General features: G+C 45.3%; 1 protein-coding gene across 1 annotated transcript; it reads right to left on the reverse strand.

The window, feature by feature from the left end:
• Nucleotides 1-9219: 9219 nt before the first annotated feature.
• Nucleotides 9220-9849, reverse strand: LOC139838850 (uncharacterized mitochondrial protein AtMg01250-like). The gene has a single exon (XM_071828869.1). It carries the CDS (start codon nucleotides 9847-9849, stop codon nucleotides 9220-9222), a length of 630 nt encoding a protein of 209 aa, XP_071684970.1.
• Nucleotides 9850-23144: the final 13295 nt, after the last annotated feature.

Below are 23144 nucleotides of genomic sequence, written 5' to 3' on the forward strand. Positions count from 1 at the left end.
CAACGTTTCAAAGGCTGCATGAGATCGAAAGAAAAAGGCTAGTGACCACAAATAAGGGGTCAAAAAAATTCGAAGAAAAGAAACTTGATTGTACATAGAGGATGACATGTGGGACCCATGAGGCAGCAGCATCCTCAACGTTTCCAAGACAGCAGGGGATCGAAAGAAAAAGGAAATAGCAAAAAATCATAGGGTGAAAAATAATCCAAGAAAAGAAACTTCTATTGTACATAGAGGATGACATGCGGGTCCCGTTTTGCAGCACCGGTCTCAACGTTTCAGAGGCGGCACGAGATCGAAAGAAAAAAGGCAAGTGACCATATATCAGGTGCCAAAAATAACTCCAAGAAAAGAAACTTGATTGTACATAAAGGATGACATGAGGGTCCCATTTAGCAGCAGCGGTCTCAACGTTTCAGAGGCGGCACGGGATCGAAAGAAAAAGGCAAGTGACCAAATATCAGGTGCCAAAATTAACTCCAAGAAAAGAAACTTGATTGCACATATAGGGTGACATGAGGGTCCCATTTAGCAGCAGCGGTATCAATGTTTCAGAGGCGGCACGAGATCGAAAGAAAAACGAAAGTGACCAAATATCAGGTGCCAAAAATAACTCCAAGAAAATAAACTTGATTGCAAATAGAGGATAACATGCGGGTCCCATTTTGCAGCAGCGGACTCAACGTTTCCAAGGCGACATGAGATCAAAAGAAAAAGGAAGTCTCCAGAAATCAGGGGGTCAAAAAAACCAAGAAAAGAAAGAATTTTCGTTCATAGTGGATGACATGCGGGACCCATGATCCTGCATCGTAAACGGTTCGATCGGAGAGCGTTGAACGAGATGGCGCGATCGAGAAAAAAAACAATGCTAGAGAGGCTGCCATCTAGGGCCTACATCCTTGGGCGGTGCGGATTTGCGTTGACTCGGCCGGTGCACCCGAGAATTCATCATGCACCACGTCTTGGGCCACCATACGCGACGTTTTCCCCGTTTTCGTTGGGCTAGGTGGCCTCAAAAACTAGAAAAAAAGTTTTGACATGCACCACAGAGAGAGCAAAAATCATCAGCCATGGTGCATTAGCAACCACGGCGTGACTTCGACTTCGTCGACTAAGGCAACTTTTCTTGTAGTGACCGGCCTCTGCCTTCCATTTCAACAATTCCAATATGCTACCCAGCTTTTTCTGCCCATCTTCGCAACTTGGTTACAACAATTTTTGGTGGTCCTCTAACATCTTGTCGAACTGCAACCTCTCCTTATCTGTGCCATAGTCTCTCCTTGCATCAGAAATGGCCCGACGAAGATCATCATCACTAGGCTCATCTGGTGCCAGTTCTTCACCTCCTTCTTCTTCTTCATTGTCTTCAATTGCGATATCATCGTATTCAGGGAACATAGACCGGTAGTTGTCATCGTTATCTTCTTCATCGTCGTCTTCCATCATAACCCCTTCTTCTCCGTGCTTGGTCCAAACATTACAGCCGGACATGAATCCGTGCCGAAGCAGGTGGCTCTGAATGTCTCTTGAGCAAGAGCAATCCTTCTCATTCTGATATTTCAGACATGGACAACAAATAAAAACTTGCTTTTCCTTGTTGGCCTCGGCCACAAGCAGGAAAGATTTCACGCCCTCTCTGAAAGTCGGGTCGCATCGGTTACCGTACATCCATGGATGACTCATCTGCACTATAAGTATAATTATGTATCAAATGCAATCACCTTGCTAAAATTAGTATTATGCGGTCTATATATACGAGTAAATAGTTGCTAACCTTTTAGGACAAAAAAGAGGAGAAATCTTATTAAATGAACTCAAGTGGCATCCTCACAAACATTTCATCAAACACCTCTTGTGCACATGAAGAAAAAAAAAACTAGCATAAACCTCCACCTTCCACCACCAAGGAAAAAAATGTAGGGAGATGGGGGAGGGGGCTGGCTGTATATATTTAGGCCTTGATCTTTTATCCCGGTTTGAGCAACAAACTGGGATAAAAGGGCTGCCAGCAGGCCGCAGAAAGCCTCATAACCTTTTGTTCTGGCCCGAGCCTCCAGCCGAGATAAAAGGTCCCTAACAAATAGGGACAAAAGGCCTCATGCCCTCCCGCTGGCTTCGGGGCGACGTGGTCTGGCCTTTTGTTCCGGCTCCAGACTGAGCCAGGACAAAAGTCGTGGACGGAAGGCCAATTTTCTACTAGTGCACATTGATGCTTCATAATTAAGTTTCTTGTTGTACTACTTGAAAGTTGTATTGTTCAGAGTAAATCTATTGGCAACAGTGAGTAAAACACATTGGATTACTAAATTTGAATACTGGATAACCTCCTCACAAGAAAAAAATGACCCAACTAAATTCCATAGACAAATTAATAGCAGCAATGTGTATATGCCTTTGAGTAATCTTATTTTCATTACACCAAGCAACATATTTTTTACTTGTGTCAACCATAATATTGCCCATACTACAGCTTATGAAAGAAGGCAATGCGTTCTAAAGCAATTGGTCAAGAAACCAACTATCAAAAGGCAAAAGAAAGAAGTATCAATCCATTTGTACCTTGTTGGCTCGTTAGCTAGCATGTAAAAGAAAGAAGAATTAACCGCCAACGGACCTTCAACTCAATGCCCACCGGCATGCTCCACTTGGAGTGAATTACACAAAACTAACACAATTGAGGCATTGGTTATAGACCAGTACCATCTTTGAATTTTTTGGCTAAAAACTAGTTAAGTGCCCGTGCGCTGCCACGGAAATATAAGACATGAAAAATTGCAATTTGACTTTTTTAGGTCTTATAAGCACGATGACTTGTAGTTTTGCATTTCTAATCTTTATATACCCCACACTATACGCTTGCATATTTGTAGTTTTGTAATACTGCACACTATACACCTACACTTTCCACCTCCTAACCGGCTAATCCTCAAGGACCAACATCATGTGTTATTTATACCCCTTTTTAGCTTTTCAAATCGTCATTCTTCTCTAGTGTGTAATCTAGCGACTCCAAACAAATGTTCATCTTTGTATAAGGCAATTAACAACATTTTCATTATGCAAGCACCTCAATAAGAAAGGTTTTGTTGATCATCACTTGATTAAAAAATGCAACAAGCTTAAACAAAAATGAGGAATGCAAAGCAATGTGACTTTCCCTCCTTTTTATACACTGACAATATTTTTGTACTATAGTTGTTTTGTGCTATGGACACGTGGGCTTACAAAATACACGGTAGAGCTCAAAGAATGCCGAAAGCATCTTATTTCAGGATCCTCGCATGCACTACTCGTGTTGGGCTAGTGAGATGGGCTCGGACCAACACACCCATCAGGAGCAACATGCACACATCAAGGGGTAACAAACAGACTATCACAGAATGGAAGGGTGGCACTTCTCCTCCCACCTCGCGGCTCTGATCCCCCGTCCCCTTCTTGCTTGTTGATCTTGTATCCAAATTGTCTACCAAATTCTTGTATCATTCCTAGATTGAGTTAATTGAGTATTTGGCTCCTGACATCTTGTACCATAAAACTGAAAGCATAAACACCTAAATGGAAAGGCTGACCAAACAATTCTACATAAATTCTTATGAAAATATTAATAGAAATAAACCAAATGAGTCACCCAGCAGCACGCACGATGCCCAACAAGTACCCACGGCCTCACCTAAATTTGCCCCACAAGCACATACCACGTCCACCGTTCCCCTCCACCAATCCATCGGAATCCACTGCCAGTGCGAGAAGAACGCCAAGATCAAGGAAGCCAACTCTCCAAGTTCATCAAGTATTCTTGGGTTGGGCCACATGGCAATGACCGAAGCCTCCATGCTACTCGTTGCCCTCTGGTCACGATGCCTACTCCGACATTGAGTCTTAGCGTTGATGCCGTAGCTCCGGTCTCGACAGCGTCCGCGTGTGACACTTACCAACCAACTTCCAGCCTGCATCCAACGGGGTTATCCGAAAGTTACGACTCATTGAATTTATGTAAATTAGAACACCCTAATGTATAGGGCAGGACAATATAGGCATTCATGTTGGACGAGTGGATGCATACATCCGTTGTAAGAAACTATCAACTTGTGCCTCTAGCGTGCATCCATGGAATCCACAATGGTGACCTGTCTTTCAACAACAGCCAAAAATGCAATGGTATAACAAAAAGCGGTAACAGAATTTAGCCCAATGTTTTTCCATAATTGCATGCAAAAAATAATGGTAATTTTTTGGGGTAATATCGAAGCAATTCTGTTAGGCCTTACCACCACCTCATCCTCTATTTATTTTTTTTTAAAAAAAATACAAGTATATAAGAAACTGAATGCAAGATCAAGTCGTCCACCTTTGCTGCAAAAAGATGGAAATTTATTACATCAGGCTGATTAACATTCAACACCAATAAGACACACATGATGAAAGTCCATAAACCACTAAAGGATTCTTTCAATGATAACAATTTCAGGTAGTCAAAGAAATCAATAACATTTTTTATGTTACTTGAGCCGGTAGCTAAATAATTGTTCCCTTCCAGACCAAACATGATCCCATATTCTGTTTTGTAAATGAGAACAATAACATGGTGAGAGCACTAATTTGGGAAAAAAAGATGCCAAAAGGAACAATGAAAATAGCAAGAAAATGTAGCACTTATCCATTTCTAAATTTTGAAAACATAATATACCTCGTTGCTAGAAGACATTATATTTTTCTAGACGTTTATATCTGCTAGAAGTAATATTCATCTTCTGTAAAAAATTAATATTCATCTAAAAAGTACTTGTGCAAACAAATCTTGATTTGACCAAGTGGCTTAATTAGCTGCCAAAGTTGAGTTGGAATAATTTGGGCAATAATAAATAGACCTTTTCACTAACCATAGTTATACACATACACGTATCAGCCTCTTATATGTTATTGACTACATTTAATTCAAGATTGTGCATGTGAAGTTGTCACCTCATATTTCAAAAACATCCAATTTGAATCCATACAGGAAAAGGCACCCAAAAACAAAACACACAAAAAACTCTAATTTGATTATCCCCCCTGGCACAATGGGAGAAAGTGTTTGAGATTCTCCTAAAATAATGATTTAGAAAAAGAAAATTTACCAATGAAGAAGAAATCTACACCATCCCCGGTCAATTCTATTCATTGGCATCTAGTACTGATCATAACAACTCAGGATCAAGTAAAAGTGTCTACCCTGAAGTAATAGACTGCTCAATTCATGACTTGCATGAGCTAATCAATAAATAGATCTATCAATAGTTTAAACATTGCTTCAAATGTGTTATACTATAGAAAATTAAGAATTACACACATGAGCCCCGATGAGAATCTGGGAAGAAAAAACATCACCACCCATAGTTATCTTTCAAGCGTTCTGTTGTAGATTTGGTACCAACTCTTGTAGTAGGACAACAATTTCAATGTAAGTCAACAACAGCCTATAAAATTAGAATTCTTCTCAAATGTTTTTCCTGTTTCCATAACAAACCATAACATATTAAAGCATCGGATAAAAATTGAGATATTAAATACACCATTTTTTGGATCCACCATTTCAATGGTTCGGATGGTTTATAAAGGACAAAGTTAAAACACAAGAGTACCAAAAAAAAAAAGATGCGAGAGCAAGTTTAGATTATTTTAGTTCCACTCAATGCTGCAGTCATGATCACCTAGTGAATGGAACCGAGCTGTAATTCTTTTTGCATAAATACTCAGTAGTCACCATGTAGAACAATACCCATCTGATCCCCCAAAATATCATGATACAGTCTGCAATGTAAGCAGTACATTCACAACTCAATTCATGAATCATAAGTAACATTTCCATTAAATCACAGCTAATTGCAGATCAATATTAAAGGCAGCAAATAAACCATGTAAATGGTCAGGTTCATATCTACACAGTAAAGGAGCAATATTGTTTAGCTCTAGCACTGGTTCAAAGGTAACAAATGTTTAAGAAGGTTTAGGTCCAGCGGCGCTGGGAGCATTCATATCCATAGAAGACATCCACCTCCTGCATTGTAGCGGTACAGGTTATTAAATTTGTAGCCATGAAAAATAGCAGGTGATAGATGAAAGCCAATTATAGTGGAAAGGATTTCCATGCAATATTTGGTAACCTCTGTCACAAACCATCAATGGCACCAGACATAGTACAAAGTTCATCATGGGCTTCTGAGGATTGTAAAACATGTTCATGACAGTATTAAAAAGCACCTGTTCCGGAGGTGTTTCAGTTTGAGTACACCAAATGACAGCGGAAATTCAATTCATATTTGGCCTCGCAACTAAAAATCAAGTAATCACTAAAAAAGCGCAGCATACTAAAGAAAATTTATGAATCACTTTGTTGTACCATTGGTCGAGTAAACTAAACTGAATGGCAACAAACAATTCTACCAAATATAAGTGTTGACCCAAACTGTCACAAGCACTAAAAATAAAACTGATCAAGCACGGATACTCATAATCCTATAAATGATTGAACAAACAATGATTAAACACTTTATCAAGAACTGATTAAAACAGCTGATCTAGGTGGAGATTTAGCAACCATTCAATACTCCTACCACATACATACTGCAGGCTCTTATAACTGAATATAGATGTAGAACATAGAATTTTAAATGGTGGTTTTTCATTTGGAGAAGTAATTAAACACAAACGATTTTACGAAAGTTCTACCAAATTGAATGTCGCCACTCGCCAGAACATCCATGATTTTCCTTAGCCATGCAAATAGTGTAGATGACGAAGAGGAGCTGCACTAACCATGTTGGATGCCATGGCCAGACTTTTCTAGAAACGATCCTGATGCAACTCACGATTTCTTTTTCTCAATGAGGTGACCATCCTAGATTCCCCATCCGGAAACTGGGTCACGGGAACCTTTACCTCGACCAGGCCGCTGTATTCGCGCCGCCGTCATGGCCCCCTCTCCACAAGCCACTGCTCGCTCCCTACGGTCCCAATCGACCGCCCCGACTCCGCGCCCAAGACCGTGGAGATGCCGGCGGAGGGGAGGAGGACATGGATGTGCTTGCTGAAGTCCATGTCGCCGAGATTGACGAGTATCTGGGCGGGCCGGAGAGTCCGCGCCCGAGACCGGGGAGAGGCACGGCGGATGGGAGGGGGACGGGAGATGCTCGTGGATGTCGAAGTTGCCGATATTGATGAGTTTTTAGGCGGGCCTCCGAGGTGGGACGGTGGCAAGAGCGGCGGATGGACAATTGGCGGCGTCGAGCTCGAGGTGGAGTTTCTGGTTGATCTAGAGGAGACGGGGAAGGGGAGGAGGATGGCGGCGCTGCAGGGACGAGCAGAAAAAATTGTTGGGTCTGGCCCATCTGTACGCGCGCGGGGCGAAGCGGAGAGGGGCGCGACCAAGCCGACGACGTATCATTAGATCGACTGACGACGGAACGTCTTGGTATTTTTTAAGTATATAAGTAGAGACTACAACTTTTAAGACGACCAATAACAAATCGCGCAAATAGTTGTCTAACAGCAGTTTAAGGGATGAGGGTCACTGTCAGGCCAAACGGCCGTTTTCTCCCGTTAGGGCCACTAGCTCGTTAAGTCACGGTGCGTTTTTTTTTTTTTGAGAAATGTTACCGCGTTATATTTCATCGATGGAAACTAGGTATAGCACACGCCATTTCCTCCCTCGAAATAGGCTTTCGCCCCGCTTTATAAATAAAGCAACCATAGCCATACATAGTTCAGATACAACACACAGAACACACACCCCACATCAAGAGTCTGCTGGGGCAAGCACAACACGCCCATACACACGAGATAGACGATACATCACCCCACACAAGAGGTGCACTCAGAGGCTGGACGGTGTAGATATGCGACGGGCAGCCGCAAGAAGATCCTCCACATGCCGTCCAAGCGCTCCCTATCCCGCTGTCTACACAACGGGTACCACTGCTGCAACAAAGCCAAGAAAGAGTAGACAGAGTCAGAAGCGCGCCGAGGTAAGATACGCTCGATGATCATCTTATTGCGCACAGTCCACAGAGTCCAGGTCAAGGCCGCGAACAATAACCAGAAGAGGCGCCTCCTCCTACCAGTAGTGTTCGCACGGACCTCGATGAACTCCCCGAGGGCCGAGGCCTGCCACTCAGGCCCCAGCGCCTCCAGCAAGAAGCTCCAAAGAAAGCGTGCCGCGGGGCAGGAAAACATGATGTGTGTCGTTGTCTCCGGAACAGCACACAATGGGCAAAGCCCGTCGCCCGGCCCGTGCCTCTTCAGAACCTCCACCCCAGAGGGGAGGCGATCTCTCAGCAGCTGCCAAAGGAAAATCTTCGTCTTAAGCGGGATAGGAGCCTTAAAAAGCGGGGCCGTCCATGGGAGCAGAGGCCCCCTAAACATAGCCCTGTAGGCCGTCCGCACTGAGAATGAGCCAGAAGGCGTTAAGCGCCACGAAGGCGCATCTAATCCCCTGGCAAGGTGTCCGGGAGGAGGTCCCGTAGCGAGGCCAGACTCAGGGCTTCCCCCTAAGTTAGACCACGGCGGAACAAAATATCCCATCCCTCCTGTGCCACGTCGGCCACCAGGCTAGAGGGGTTAGCGCAGATGGCGAAGAGGTCCGGGAAGTCAAGGTTCAGGGGGCGGTCGCCTAGCCATGGGTCGAGCCAGAACATGGTCCCTCTACCATCGCCTATGGAGAGGGAGAGTCCGGCTCTAATCTCCTGCTTGATGTCCTGGAGGGCTCTCCAAAACTGAGATCCCTCCCGGCGGTCACAAGCAAGGAGTGGCCGACCCCGAAGGTATTTAGCCTTAATCAGCTTCAGCCACAAGCCCCGTCGTCCGACAAGATCCTCCACACCCATTTCAACATGAGGGCCACGTTCATGTGGCGCGAGGAAATAATCCCTATGCCCCCAAGGTCCTTGGGGGCGCACACATCGGCCCATTTGGCCATGTGATACTTCTGGCGTCCTGTCCTGTCCTGCCAAAAGAAGCGGGAGAGCTCCTTGTCGAAGGCAGCATGTACCCCTTCGGGAAGGATGTACATACCCATGATATACATGGGAAGGCTAGACAGACAAGAGTCAATGAGGATCGTCTTGCTACCCTTGGAGGTGAATCTCCCACACCATGGTTCAGCCTTCGCTCTAACTCGCCCCAACAAGGGGGCGAGATCCCTAATAAGGATCCTAGAATCTCTAACCGGAACTCCCAGGTAGTTCATAGGGAAAGATGACCACTGCAGGTTGTCAGCGATCCGCTGCTGAATATCCGGGGGTACCCCAAGACCACAACCTCGCTTTTGTCAAAGTTAATTTTGAGGCCCGACATGACCTCAAAGCAGAGGAGTAGGAACTTGGTGTTCCGGATGTCTAAGTCCGATCCCTCAAACATAATCATGGTATCATCCGCATACTGGAGGTGAGTCACCCCTCCGCCAGGGATAAGGTGTCCCACCACACCAGTAATATGGCCCGAGGTCCTAGCCCTCTCCAGGATCTCGGCCAGGGAGTCCACCGCAGCGTTGAAGAGGATAGGGGACAGGGGGTCACCCTGACGCACTCCACACGCCGGCCTAAAATAGGGACCCACTTCCCCATTAATGTTAATGGCCGTGCTGCCAGAAATCACGATCTGCATAACCCAACCAATCATCCGGTCGTCCACGCCCCTCCTCTGAAGAACCTGTCGGAGGAAGGACCAGTCCAAGCGGTCGTATGCTTTCTGGAAATCCAGTTTTAAGAAGACACCCCTCTGGTGTCGACTCCTGACCTCGTGCACGATCTCATGAAGTGCAAGAATGCCATCGGCACACGCCATTTCCTTGGAGATCCACTGGGCAGCAGTCATGGACCTCGGTGACCTTGCCGCGCTCGCGACGCCGCAGCAACAGCTCGCCCGCGACGGCCTCCCCGAGCTCGCGACGCCGCAACAGCTTTCCGGCGCCCGAGTCGCCGCAGCACTAGCTTGCCGGCGACGGCCACCCCGCGCCCGAGTCGCCGCAGCAGAAGCTCGCCGGCGACGGCCTCCCCTCGCTTGCGACGCCGCAGTAGCTTTTCCGCGCCCGAGTCGCTGCAGCAGTAGCTCGCCGGCGACAGCCGCCCCGCGCCCGAGTCGCCGCAGCAGCAGCTCGCCGGAGACGGTCGCCCCGCGCTCACGACGCCGCCGCAGCTAGCCTGCGACGGCCGCCCTCGCTCGCGACGCCGCAGCAGCTTTCCGGCGACGGCCTCCCCGCGCCCGAGTCGCCGCAGCAGCTCGCCGGCGACAGCCTCCCCGCGCCCGAGTCGCCGCAGCAGCAGATCGCCGGCGACGGCCTCCCCGCGCCCTTGACGCCGCAGCAGCTCGCCGGCGACCGCCTCCCCGAGCTGGTCGCGATTCTGCCGGAGCGCGCTGCTAGCTCTCCTCACGGGGCAAGAAGAAGAGAATAGTGCTGGAATATGGGAAAAATAGTTCACGTTGCCAGGTGTCAGCCTCCACACTGGGTCCAGGCGTTCAGCCATTTATTTCGTGGGAAATTCTAACCGGAAGCGCCGCACGTTACGCGGCTTGTGCGGCGGCTATGTTGCGATTCGTGCACAAAATCCTATAAGGGGAGAGCGCATGTCCGTATAAGGGGAGAGCGCATGTCCGGTGCCTGACGATGGTGGGCACTCATCCTTATCCCTAATCTCTTATCCCCTCACGAGATTTCCTCCTGTCCACTCAACTCTCTCTCTCTCAAGTCACACACACGGAGAGCCATCGATGAGCGGCGCAGCGCGACCCCACGGAGGAAGGCCGCCGCGAGGAGGCTCCCGCCCGCAGGGATGCCCCTAGAGCAGCGTCTCTCCCCGGCGAGCACGACGCGACGCAAGTAGAGCTCCGCCAGGCCGCAGCGGAAGTGCGCGGCGCGACACACAGATGACGGCAGCAGGGGCCTCACCGACGGGCGCGAGAAGACGTCTGCTCCTAGGGCGAGGACACCATCGACGATGAGCACACGGTGGGGAGGTCGCCGGAGAGCACTAATCGGGGGAGGCCGCCGCCACAGAGAGGGGATTGGGGGAGGCCGCCAGCGACAAACACGAGGAGGGACTGCCCCGGCAAGCGCAAGGAGGCCGCCATCGGCATTCGACGAGGCCGGTAGGCTGATTTGCACGAGTTTTCTCGCCGTCTCTGCATCCCATTTTGGTGATTTTTCTGATTCTAGTACCAGACTTTGCTACTGATGTGTTCCTTTCCCGTCGAGTTGATTTGCTCGTTTGATGAGATACACGCTCTGCAATGTGGTCTTGATCTACCGGTGTGGAGTCCAACATGGAGCTGCAGTTTTCTTTTGTTTAATTTGGCAGTTATGAAGTGATAACCTGATAATTAGGAAGTGCTAATCTGGTAGTTATTTGCAAGATAAATAACCTACACGAGTCCATGCATAGATTTGTTATTGGTTAATTTGGTCATGGCTAAGTAATAATCTGGCAGTAACACTAAAAAAAAACCTAGCAGTTGTTAAGGGTTAACTTGGTCATAGCTAAGTAATAACCTGGCTGTTGTTAAGGGTTAAATTGGTCATGGCTATAATAACCTGGCAGTTAGTAGGTGATAATCTGATAATAATTAGCAAGTAATATAGGAATTAGATTAAGTGAAATCTTGAGTAATCAGGTTACTGCTACCGAAAAACTGGTAATCATCACGATCCACAGGGTGAACTTTTTGTATGAAGAAATGATGTCAATGTTACCACAAATTGTGAGATAAAGTATTATACCTTTACATGTAGCAACTAATAGTATGCTATAACATGTATGTATCATCTAATAAGTTTTTACACAGAAGTAATCTAATCAGGAGGAGTATGATGTTGCATGCACTTTTTATGTAATTTAATGAGCCATCACAGTCGGGTTGCATGCAGAAAACAAGGACTTTAGGTGGTGAGTATCGGGGACCATATTTGCTCAGGGCGAGCAGCTATTCGGGAAGACCTGCAGACAAGACTGCATGTCGTCTCGATAGGAGCCAGCGTGATAGAGGGCTTTTTGGCGGAGGGCCATGTGCTCAAGTGGCCGACTTGGGGCGGGGGACCACATGTGCATGGTCAAAGCTACGTGGGTCCCCAGTTTGGCAGCCGCACGGTTTTGCCTTTGTAGTGTAGCACGGTCCTTAATTCTTTTCCTAACGGGAGAAAACGGCCGTTCGGCCTACTCAGCACTGACAGTGGGTCCTCATCCCTTAAACTGCTATCAGACGTTCGTTTGCGCGATTTGTTGTTGGTCGCCTCAGAAGTTGTAGTTTTTAGTAAAAAAATTCAAAAATGGTACTGACCCGTAACCGGTGCCCCAATTGTGCTAGATTTGTGTAATTTACTCCTCCACCTGCATCATTGCCGAGGCTTCCCATCCACTGAGCTAGATGCTGATGCCACCACAGCACCGCATGCGGCGTCCACCGGGCCCGCTGCTTGCCGGTTTCATCCGCCGACCAATCTCATAGCAGAAAATGAAATAACTCATAATATGTTTAAATACACCCGCACACAGGTGCTAGCTACTCTTAAAATGTTCAAATACACTTGCTGGTCCTAGTCCTGATTTTTTTTTTTAAATGGGAGCATCGTCCCAGCCTCTGCATCCAAAGGAAGCATACAACTTTTTTTTATTAAATTATTCGCAAAGCCTTACAAGGAAGATACAAAGATCAACTCGAAGTCACCTTTTCAGCGACAACTCACTATGCCTACAAGAGCGATGGAGGGGTTGACCATGAACAGAACCATTACCCTGACAATACACCAACGCACATCATCTAAAACTGAATACCTTCCCAACCCACTCATTGGCGGGTGAGAAGCACAACCAGTCAAGCGGACCCTGAGCGCACGCCAGTACACACGCCACAGAAATCGCTACCGCCGTCTTCCCATGTTCAAGAGGGATCACCGTATTGACCTTGCCAGACCTGCCGTCGATATCACCATGACGCCAGACAGTTCCACCATCCTGCACGTGTCCAGCAGTCCTGAATGAATGAAACACTAATGTAAGGAGCTGCCAAATTATTCTGATGATGCACGTGAAGACATATACAACTGAATTCAGAACTCGGTGAGTTGATAAGTTTCTACTGAAAGTACAAAATTTTGGTGATCCAAACTTTAATACTTACAGAAAACATGAAGTAACTGCACAGCGCCTGGCTTGCCACAAACCAAAATGAACTGCATAATGTTGCATCTATGCTTGCAAGAGTAGCACACATTCAGATAGAAAAAGTATGTATTAGCAACGAACTCCCACCATAAGGACGGGATATTTTATAATATACCACACTTTTCTTTGATTCTCTATTATTTGCCACGTGACCACCACCTGTTATTGACAATGGCAGGTGGTGGTCATGTGGCATATAATAGAGATGTGAAGAAAAGTGTGGTAATAAGGACTATATGGACCACAACGGGCAGCTTTATTTCTTTTGATATCCAGGCGCAAGGCACTTCCCCTTATCACTAGACGTTCGGCGAAACGGAATTTTTTTTTTGTACTGCATTGTGCATAGTTTTATAACAAGAAAATAACACCACAGGGGCTTCCCCTACAGTATCACGGTAAAAAAAAACGGAAAGAGAATTAGCATATGAATAAAAAACTGAACATAGTTTCCAACCAAAGAATCTCCTATGGCAAAAAAATTGAATCATTAAGAAGGTGATACATTATCTATAAGAGCAAAATAAATTTTGTTTTCACATTCTGATCGTTACACTTCAACAGGTTTAGAAGGTAGTCAGATCATATGCGCCCAAATTCATCTTCAAGATAAGTAATCAAATGTATATGTACTCTACCGACAAAATTACCTACCAGCTCTCTGTAGTTTAAGAGAAGATTGTGAGAAAATTGTTTGGCTACCAAATTATCTCCAGCTCTAGTTCAAGAGATGATTGTTGAAACGTCTACACAACTCTTTCTTATACTGTTCATTCAGTCAATGGTAAAATATATTGGCCCTAGCCTGGCTATTTTTCCTGTGTGCACGGATCATTCCCTTCATATTTGCTTCATATCATCTGAACGCACCTCAGATGCTTCACTTTTGATGGTCGATGCCTCACCTATTTTGCCGTATTATCTTGATTTTGAAACAACTTGTCTGCTTCCATACACATAACATTCTCTCAGATATTTGCTGACATACATTTATAGAACACCACAACAATAATTCAGAAACACCAAGAAATGACAGAACAATCAGAAACAATTAAAGAACAATTTTGCATTAATTTGCTTCGTAGTACTTGAACTCCTTCATGGCCTAATATTGCACTAGTAAAAACATAGTCAAAGGAAGAGAAAATAACAGAAACCTGAAGTACACGAGCTAGTTAATAACCACCTTCAGAAGGCTGCAATGTACGGCGGCAGATTTGAGCAGAAATCCTTTTCAAAGATCAACAATGCACATATGAGAAGACACAGGAATATACAGGAACCATGGGCTAGAAAGAAAATGCCCATGGTAAAGTTCATGCAGATCGGACAGTTGCCAATAAAAATCTGAACTGAAACTGCCCCATACCTTACGTATGACAAGGTTTAAAATAGCACGCTATTTCTCCGCTAATAACGTGCTATAGCATATGTCCACGCTAAATTCTAGTAATTTTGCTTGCTATGGCGCTATTTGCAAAATAGCATACTATATCGCGCTAAAACTTCATAGCGTTAGCGCGCTATTTTTTTCAGGCAAGTTGCTTTCACTTTTTTCTGGTGATGAATTGCAATCTTTGGTTGCACTTCTAAAGCTAATATCGCTAATGCTAATAATTTTTATAAATAATTTATACTATGTGTTGTTGTGTTGTGAAATGCTAATGTTAGCCATCTAAAATATTTCAGATCTATTTTTATATGTGGTTATTTGTAGGTATTATTCAGTCACTTTTGGACCATATATCCATTCGTTCTAGTAAAATTATTTATTTTTGGTTATATTTAGTATTATTTTAAAAACGCTATTTAAAATATACCACGCTATTAGCACGATATAACGTTCATAGCGTTTGAAGGAGGCTACCGCTATTTCATTTAACACGCTATTTTAAACCTTGCATATGAGCCGACCACCCAGGGCATGCCCAGCCAGCCGTGAAACAAACTACATCATACCCTGAGGCCGCAACCGCTCACCACTTTGTGGATGCCACCCGCAGAGCCCCTTGAAACCACCAGTCGACGAGCTGCCTGCCACATGCTGCAAAGTTCACGGATGTTTTCGTCGATTCAGTTCGCGTGACCACCAATCTTTGACCTCTAGCCTAGCTACTAGGGCCGCTTGCCGCTCCCCGTTCACCATGCGCGAATCCGCTGAGGTGTAAAATTTCCATCGCTTGCCGTAGTTCGCCTGTCGCAAATCCTGCCTTAGTCGCCAAAATCAATGGATGCCGCCGCTCGCCTTGGACCGCCGGCCGCAGGCGGCGACCAGCCAGCGACGGGGGCGGCGAAGACGTGGGATAGAGGAGAGAGAGGACGACAACGATGAGGCCATGCCCGGATGGAGCAACAAATCAGGATTACTCCACTTTGATGGATTGGCTTGACCAAGATACCGCCTTTCGCCGAAGTGCACAAACCGGCACGAACACACCAATGCACTCGTTCCCTAATAAGAGACAAAGCAAAAACTCCACGGTAAATTCCACGAGTGGGACCCATGATAGGAACGTGAGTAACTTCCACAAGCGCGCACACCCCTGAGAGGTTAGAGCTCTTAGAAGATAACCGCACACCACCCTACAAGAAATCTTTTGTTTGTGAACTATGTAGTGAATTGGAATAAACACCTCTTCTTTGACTGTTTAGTATCTAAATTGCTTTGGGTTGATGTGCAAGAGATTTTTGGTGTAGAAGTTAATGATTACCTTTCTCTTCTCTCTAAATGTCTATGCAATAAGAGATTTGAACATTTTTAACATAGTTTCATCTGCTGTAGTATGGAGCATATGGAATAATAGAAATCATCTGATGTTTAATAGAAGAACCTGGTTATCCATGAAACATGTGTAGGGACTGATGTCGTATCTAAGGATTTGGCAGATGCCTTTCAAAAACCTGGAGTGGGATCAGGTGAAAAGCTACAAAACCTCCCTGGTGAGAAAACTGAGGAGCTTGCCTTCGTTGATGCCGGATTAAGGTGCACCTCCTTCGACTAGATCTCAACCTAAAAAAGCTTCTACAACATCTCCATACGCTGGGCGTGTCTCTGAAACCTATCTGCTGAAGCATCCTGAAGAATCGGACAACATTCACGTGGTGACTTGACGTGGGATGGTTTTAGTGGTGATATATGTTGGAGATGGATGAGTGCAAGGTTCCCTGATGCATGATGCGATCTGGGCCTTTTTCCCTGTTTCTTAGCTGAAGAATAGCTTCTCCTGTCTGATGACTCTCTATTTTCTGAAACATGGTATGTTCTTAAGACCTCTAGGGCGTGGTGGGTTGGATCTGGTTTGTTTGGTTTTCGTTAAGATTGTTGTTATATTTCATTTTTCAATGAAAATGGAGCTGGGGAGCGCTCCCTATTCATCTAAAAAAAAACTACGAGAAAGGATAGAACTGTCATGGCAAGTCTGTTGTTTCATTTTATGCACCAATGCACATCAATTCCATGAATGCACACCCACCACAATAGCTGTCGTCGAACCATGCGCAAAAAACACCTTGACCGTAGGCTCATTCCAAAGAACGATCAACCAACACGAACAAAATCGGTTACACACGTGACAAATGGTAAGCCACACCAGGTGAAACACAAGCGAGAATATGGCATGCCTCGTGCGTACCATCAATGTCCTGGATCATTGCAACCCACAACCAGTTCAATGACTCGGGCAACACCTAGCGAGGCACAACGCCAAATGATCATACCACGATCGCAAATTAAGCCCGGCACGCAACCGCGCAAATCCACCCTTCATGTACATCGTACGTAGATAGGTCTATTAGACTTATATTGTACTATATAGGTACAGAGTAGTACTCTACCCAATACATGTAAAATATTACGAAGCTGTATAGAGTTATTAGGGTGTGCAAAATAGAATGACCAATATGAGCAATATCCATACCTTGTCCGTGCTAGCATTATTAACTTGATCACGGTCCTGATACAGTTCATGAACATTGAGCTTGTTGAGATGATTAGTGACATGATTTGTGATTTGGCTTTAAGGGGAAGAAACACAAGCGTTGTTTTTTTTACTAGAAGTGATTGTGTGCACAACACCAAATTGCGAATACGGATATTCGAACTTGGGCGGGCGGGGATGCATCAGCCCATCCCAACCACCGGGATTGTTGAGTTGACCAGTGACATGATTTGTGGCACCTGTGCCTATGTACGAGTTTGTATCAACCACATAGGCACCTTTTGGCTCCTTCAGTGGCTTGTCGTCGTCGTCGTCGTCGTCATCATCATCATCATCATCATCATCATCATCATCATCATCATCATCATCACCACCACCATAGCGCCACCAACACTCATCAGCTGGATGACCCTCCTTCTTGCAAATCTGACATAAGACACCATCCTTCCAAGGTGTGGCACGACGATACTTTTTACCTCCTTTCCTGGGGCGGTCCTGGCGTGGACGTTGTTGCTGCTGAGGCTGCTGGGGAGGACGTGGAGTGCGTTGATACTACTGTGGAGGAGGCATGTAGGGGTAAGTATGTGGATCTGGTGCTAATTGTTGCTGGTATGGTGGCATGTAAGGAGCCAACTATTGGTAGGGAGGCATGTATGGGGCCGGCGCATAATAAGGAGCCGGCTGGTACTGGGGCAGCTGGTACTGGGGGCAGCGGGTATTGTGGTGCCAGCTGGTGTGAAGGATGATGAGGGGGCAGATATGGTGCTCGTGCTGGCAACCTCGACACACCTCCCCCATAGCCAGGGTTCGGAACACGAGAGGTAACATTAACAAATGACATAAACGACCCGGAAGCGTGGCCTGTAGTGGAGAGCATAGCATCACGATCTCATAAGACAGCAGCTGAGAGCACATATCATTGAGGGATGTGGAGGAAACAACTTTGAGAGAAGCAACAAAGCCATTATTGGAGCCATCAAGACCATTTATAATATAATCCTTGAGTTCATCATCATCAACAGTCTTTCGCAGTAGCAAGTTCAGAATCAAACCCTTTCATCTTGGTGATATACTGTTGGGTTGTCATGTCAAGCTTCTTGGTGTTGGTGAGTGCACCAAAGATGTTGGAAACCCGTGGACTGAGAAGAAAATAGCTCGTGGATAGCAATCCAGACTTCAGCAGCATGGACCATACCATAGACATGAGAGAGGATATCCTCAAACAGAGAATTGACGATGTAGCTCACAACATGCGGATCCCGCGAGATCCAGCCATCATAGGCAGGGTTGGGAACCTGTACCTTCTTCTTGTCAGCATCCTCAGCATCAACAAACTCGGCGGCGCTAGATTGGAACCTTCAAGCAGCCTCATCATGCGAGCTCCACAGAGAGTGGGCAGAAATTGAGCTTGCCAAGAGAGAAAATTGTCGCGGGTGAGCTTGGTGGCAGGGGGAGCACCAATCGAAGCACCCCCAAACGCTTGTGGGCGAAGAGGCCATCAGTGTTGAGATTGGCACGGTTTCTACCGCGTCGGGAATTTAGGTGGTTTTGCGGCCACGGCAGGTTGTCGCGGCAGAAAAAAAGCTCGTTGTGCTGCCACGACAGAGAGCGGCTAGGGTTGTGTAGATGAATGTTCATGGGCGATCGAAGCAATCAGATTGTGGTGGTGTCGTCTTTGTCCTATAGAAGCTAGGTCGTGGTCGTTGGAGAAAGGGAGAAGAGCTCGGCGATCAGGGTCCTGGAGGCGGCGATGGGAGATAAACTCCCAAGGTGGCGGCTAGGTGTCGAGGGAAAAGGAGAGGCCTGATACCATGTAGAATTTCGGAGGAACAGTCGTACCTCTATAGGGAGACCGGGTATGGGTTTATATGAACGGGAATATCCCCCATAGGCATATACAAGGAGGAATACGTATTGGGGTAGAGTACTACTCTATGCCCAATACGTATAGTACAATATAACTCTAGTAAGGTATATACCATGCTCAACCAATGCCCCAGCCACCAAGGGAGTTATACTAGAAGGCAAGGCACAACCACCCCATACAACCTTGATCGAGAACACAAAAAGAACTCAGAACCTCCATTGATCGCGGCAATCGGTGTCGACGCACTCCCCTGGAATGACACACACCCGCAGCAGAAGCCAGCCACCATTGCAAGAAGACAGTAGCAGCAAACCAAGAAACCCAAAAAGGGAACAACCAACAACAAGAACACATAAAGAGAAGAAAGGAAGACACGACCAACAACAACCAACAGATGAAAAACACTAAAGTACACAAGGAAGGAATATACATCGACCAATAGCATAGGCAACAAAAACACATAAAGCAACATAAGGAAGGGAAGGCAAGCAAGAAAAACCATAAGCAGCATGGAAGAAACCCTAGAAACACCCAAACAACACCCATGCAAGAATGAACCTGGCGAAGAAACTGCGTCACGCACAGGAAAGAAGAAGCTGTGTGCCTCAGATGAATCAAACAATGACTAAGCCAAGAATGGTGCGGCAAAAAATTCGCAGGCAAAGATGACCAGGAAAACGCAACATTGTGATAAAATACAACAGTACCACAACCAGCATAACCACGCGGAGAAGCACTACCACGCATCTAAGCAACACGGCAGCGCAAAATCTACAAGAGAGAAGCCCGCCAACTGGCGGAAGAAGCAATGAGCAACCTTGCGAAAACTGATCAGGATGAAAGAGAAGACTGCACGAATAAGAAGATAGGAAATGAGAGGAAGAATACACCAATGTGCAACCTCCAAGGCATGCTCGGAGAAAAAAAACTAGAAGCCGCAATGCAACACGTGGCACCTAGAAGACAGTCACCACACTACGCATGAAGGATACCACATAGGCACACGGGGTGAGCAGGCTAGGGCACGTGGCCGCACAGATCACATGCATCTGACCTGGTAATCCAGTTGGCACCCTACTGCAAACCCAATAAGGTAGGTAGCATCCGCTGCGACCCAGGTCATAATCAGTGAAGAAAGCAGTGCTGAGAGAACTCACTCGCACCCACATGCACAACACAATCGGGTGAAATTGTCAGCCAACCAAGAAGGCAACCGGCCCTAACTACCCGAGAGGTTAGAAAAAAGGGATCATCCCAGGAGTGTTGTAAAAATAGCGTGCACCGCCACTGCGCAAGAAGGATCCTGATACATCGTAAACGTATCTATAATTTTTGATGCTCCATGCTTGTTTTACACAAAATTTATATATGTTTTGCTCATACTTCATTGCACTTTTATACATTTTCCGGCACTAACCTATTAACAAGATGACACAATGCGAGTTCCTTGTTTTCTGTTGTTTTTGGTTTCAGAAAAGTTGTACAATAAATATTCTCAGAATTGGACGAAACAAAAGTCGAAGTCAATAGTTTACGGTACCGAAGACAGAGTCCATAGGGGAGACGAAGTGGAGCCACACGGGGGCCAAACCACCCCTTGGCGCGGCCAGGCCTGGGCCCGTGCCAAGGCATGGTGTGGCCCACCCAGGTGGGCACCGACCTCGCCCTTCCGCCTATTTATTCACGATCTCGGGAAAACCCTGAACACCCGAGCCTCCATCTACGGAAAGTTCCGTCGCGGCCGCCATCGCAGACCCTAGCTCGGGAGGGTTCTCAAGCTCTTCCCGGCACCCTGCCGGAGGGGGAAATCATCGCTGGAGGCGTCTACATCACCATGCCCGCCTCCGAAGTGATGCGTGAGTAGTTCATCCATATACTATGGGTCCATAGCCGTAGCTAGATGATTGTCTTCTCCAATTTGCGCCTCATGTTTAGATCTTGTGAGCTGCCCTGCATGATCAAGATCATCATTATGTAATGCTACATGTTTGCTGGGAACTGATGAATATGGAATACTATGTTGAGATCGATTATATATATTCTTATTATATGTTATTTGTAATCTTGCATGCTCTCTGTTGCTAGTAGATACTCTGGTCAAATAGATGCTTGTGAATCCAAGAGGGGGTATTTATGCTCGATAGTGGGTTCATGCCTCTAGTTTTTTGGAAGAGTGACAATAACTTATAAGATTGTAGATGTGTTGTTGCTACTAGGGAGAAAACAACAATGTTTTATCCGAGGGTAATTCTATTATTTACTTCACACACATTGCTTAATGCGATAATCTATTGCTTACAACTTAATACTGGAAGCGGTTCGGACGATAACCGGAAGGTAGATTATTAGTCATAGATGCAGTTGGATTACAGTCTATGTGTTATGTTGTAATGCCCAAACGAATCTCATAGTAATCATCTTATCATGCATGGTCTTTATTCTGTCAATTGCTCAGCTGTAATTTATTCACCTCTAGTGAACTGTGGACCCTTGTCCTTTCTTTTATACTAATACAACAATCCTGCTTTGTTTACTTTCCGCAAGCACTGTTCAAACATCTCTTTCCACTTGATGCGTCTAATCCTTTGTGTTCTGCAAAACCGTTGAGATTGACAACCTATTTTGGTTGTGTTGTGTGCAGGTTCCACGTTGTTGTTGACGCTAGTAGTGCACCCTGCCAATAGTCAGCTAGCAACACCTTCAGAAGTCACGTCTTTCTCCTACTGGTCGATTAAACCTTAGTTTCTTACTGAGGAAAAACTTGCTGTTGTGCTTGTCACACCTTACTCTTGGGGTTCCCCAACGTGGTTGCCAACTTCCACATCAACTGTCAGCAGATCCATATGGCGACCCCACATGTCAAGGAGCCCATCCAAGAGGGGTGCAAGGTGGACCAGGAAAGCAGTAAATAGACAAGTGGGTCACACCATGCGTGGGGTGGGGAATGGGGAAAGAAGTGACCTGGACAAGCGGGGCACAACAGTCATATGCGTCCTAGGACATGCTCGGACCACATCGCGAGCAGGACGCACAGTAAGGCGTAGAGGATCAGGGTCGCGAAATCCTAACATGTGACACGAAGAAAAATCGCGGGGAGCTAAAAAATCGGAGAAAAACCATATGCCAGACAACTTAGTGTATGTTATATACTCTCAAAGCTTCTATAAAAATGTTGACCTGCTGATATAGTAGAACAACTACTAAGATACTTTCTAGACTATATGATCTATCGTATGTCTACCATAAATTTATATTATAATGTATAGTATATGTAATAGCAAAGTTATTTACGAAGGGAGTATTGTTACAATTAAATTACTATAATACAACTCAATAAAATTGTATTTTTCATGGACATACCTTATAATTTTATAGCAAGCAACACACTCTATCTAATACTTAGGAACTTCGTTAATTACTTAACCATGTCAAATAAATAATAGTAAATTATTGTTGCTAAGAGTGTATAATGCAAAAATAAGATTTAAGTATAAAAGTTTAATATAAAATGAGCACCCTATTCCTTTTCTAGCTGACATATGAGATCATCATCGATAGAGTTGTCTATTTCTTGATTAACTTTTACTCCAGTTACTTAAATACTAGTTTTGCAAAAAAGATTCAGCATCATCCCTTTGTTCAACCTCGAGAAAGAAGAGTGGATAAATATGTTGTACGTTATGGTACCAATAATTTGGATGATAGTAACTAGTATTGAAGGGCTCATTAGTGAAAGTTTACAATAATCATAACATCTCAATGGACTTGTGGTTTTTAACAGATTTTGAGAATCATATGAAGGATAAAACTAAGCCACTAATTCAAAGGTTGGTCCGTAGTTTGTGCATCCTTTTCTTGTACTAAATGATGGGAGAATCTTGCTTTCTCATGAAGAGATATTTCTAAATAACTATGATCCAAAAACAACAACTTACATTGATGCACTAGAAAAAGTGGGATTCCATATCCTTTCACATATACATATGAAGCACTCGAGTTGCCTGAATTGAGAAGGCGTGTCAACCATTACTGACCGAAGTAGTGATGCATCTATCAGTAAAATTTCATTTTATGCTTTAAACTTTATCTTGTATATGTGCTACAATTTTATGTGAATCCTTTGTGTTTCTTATATGTACCAACTTCTAT

The sequence above is a fragment of the Lolium perenne genome, chromosome 4, assembly GCF_019359855.2.
Source record: "Lolium perenne isolate Kyuss_39 chromosome 4, Kyuss_2.0, whole genome shotgun sequence".
In the NCBI taxonomy this organism is placed as follows: Eukaryota; Viridiplantae; Streptophyta; class Magnoliopsida; order Poales; family Poaceae; genus Lolium; species Lolium perenne.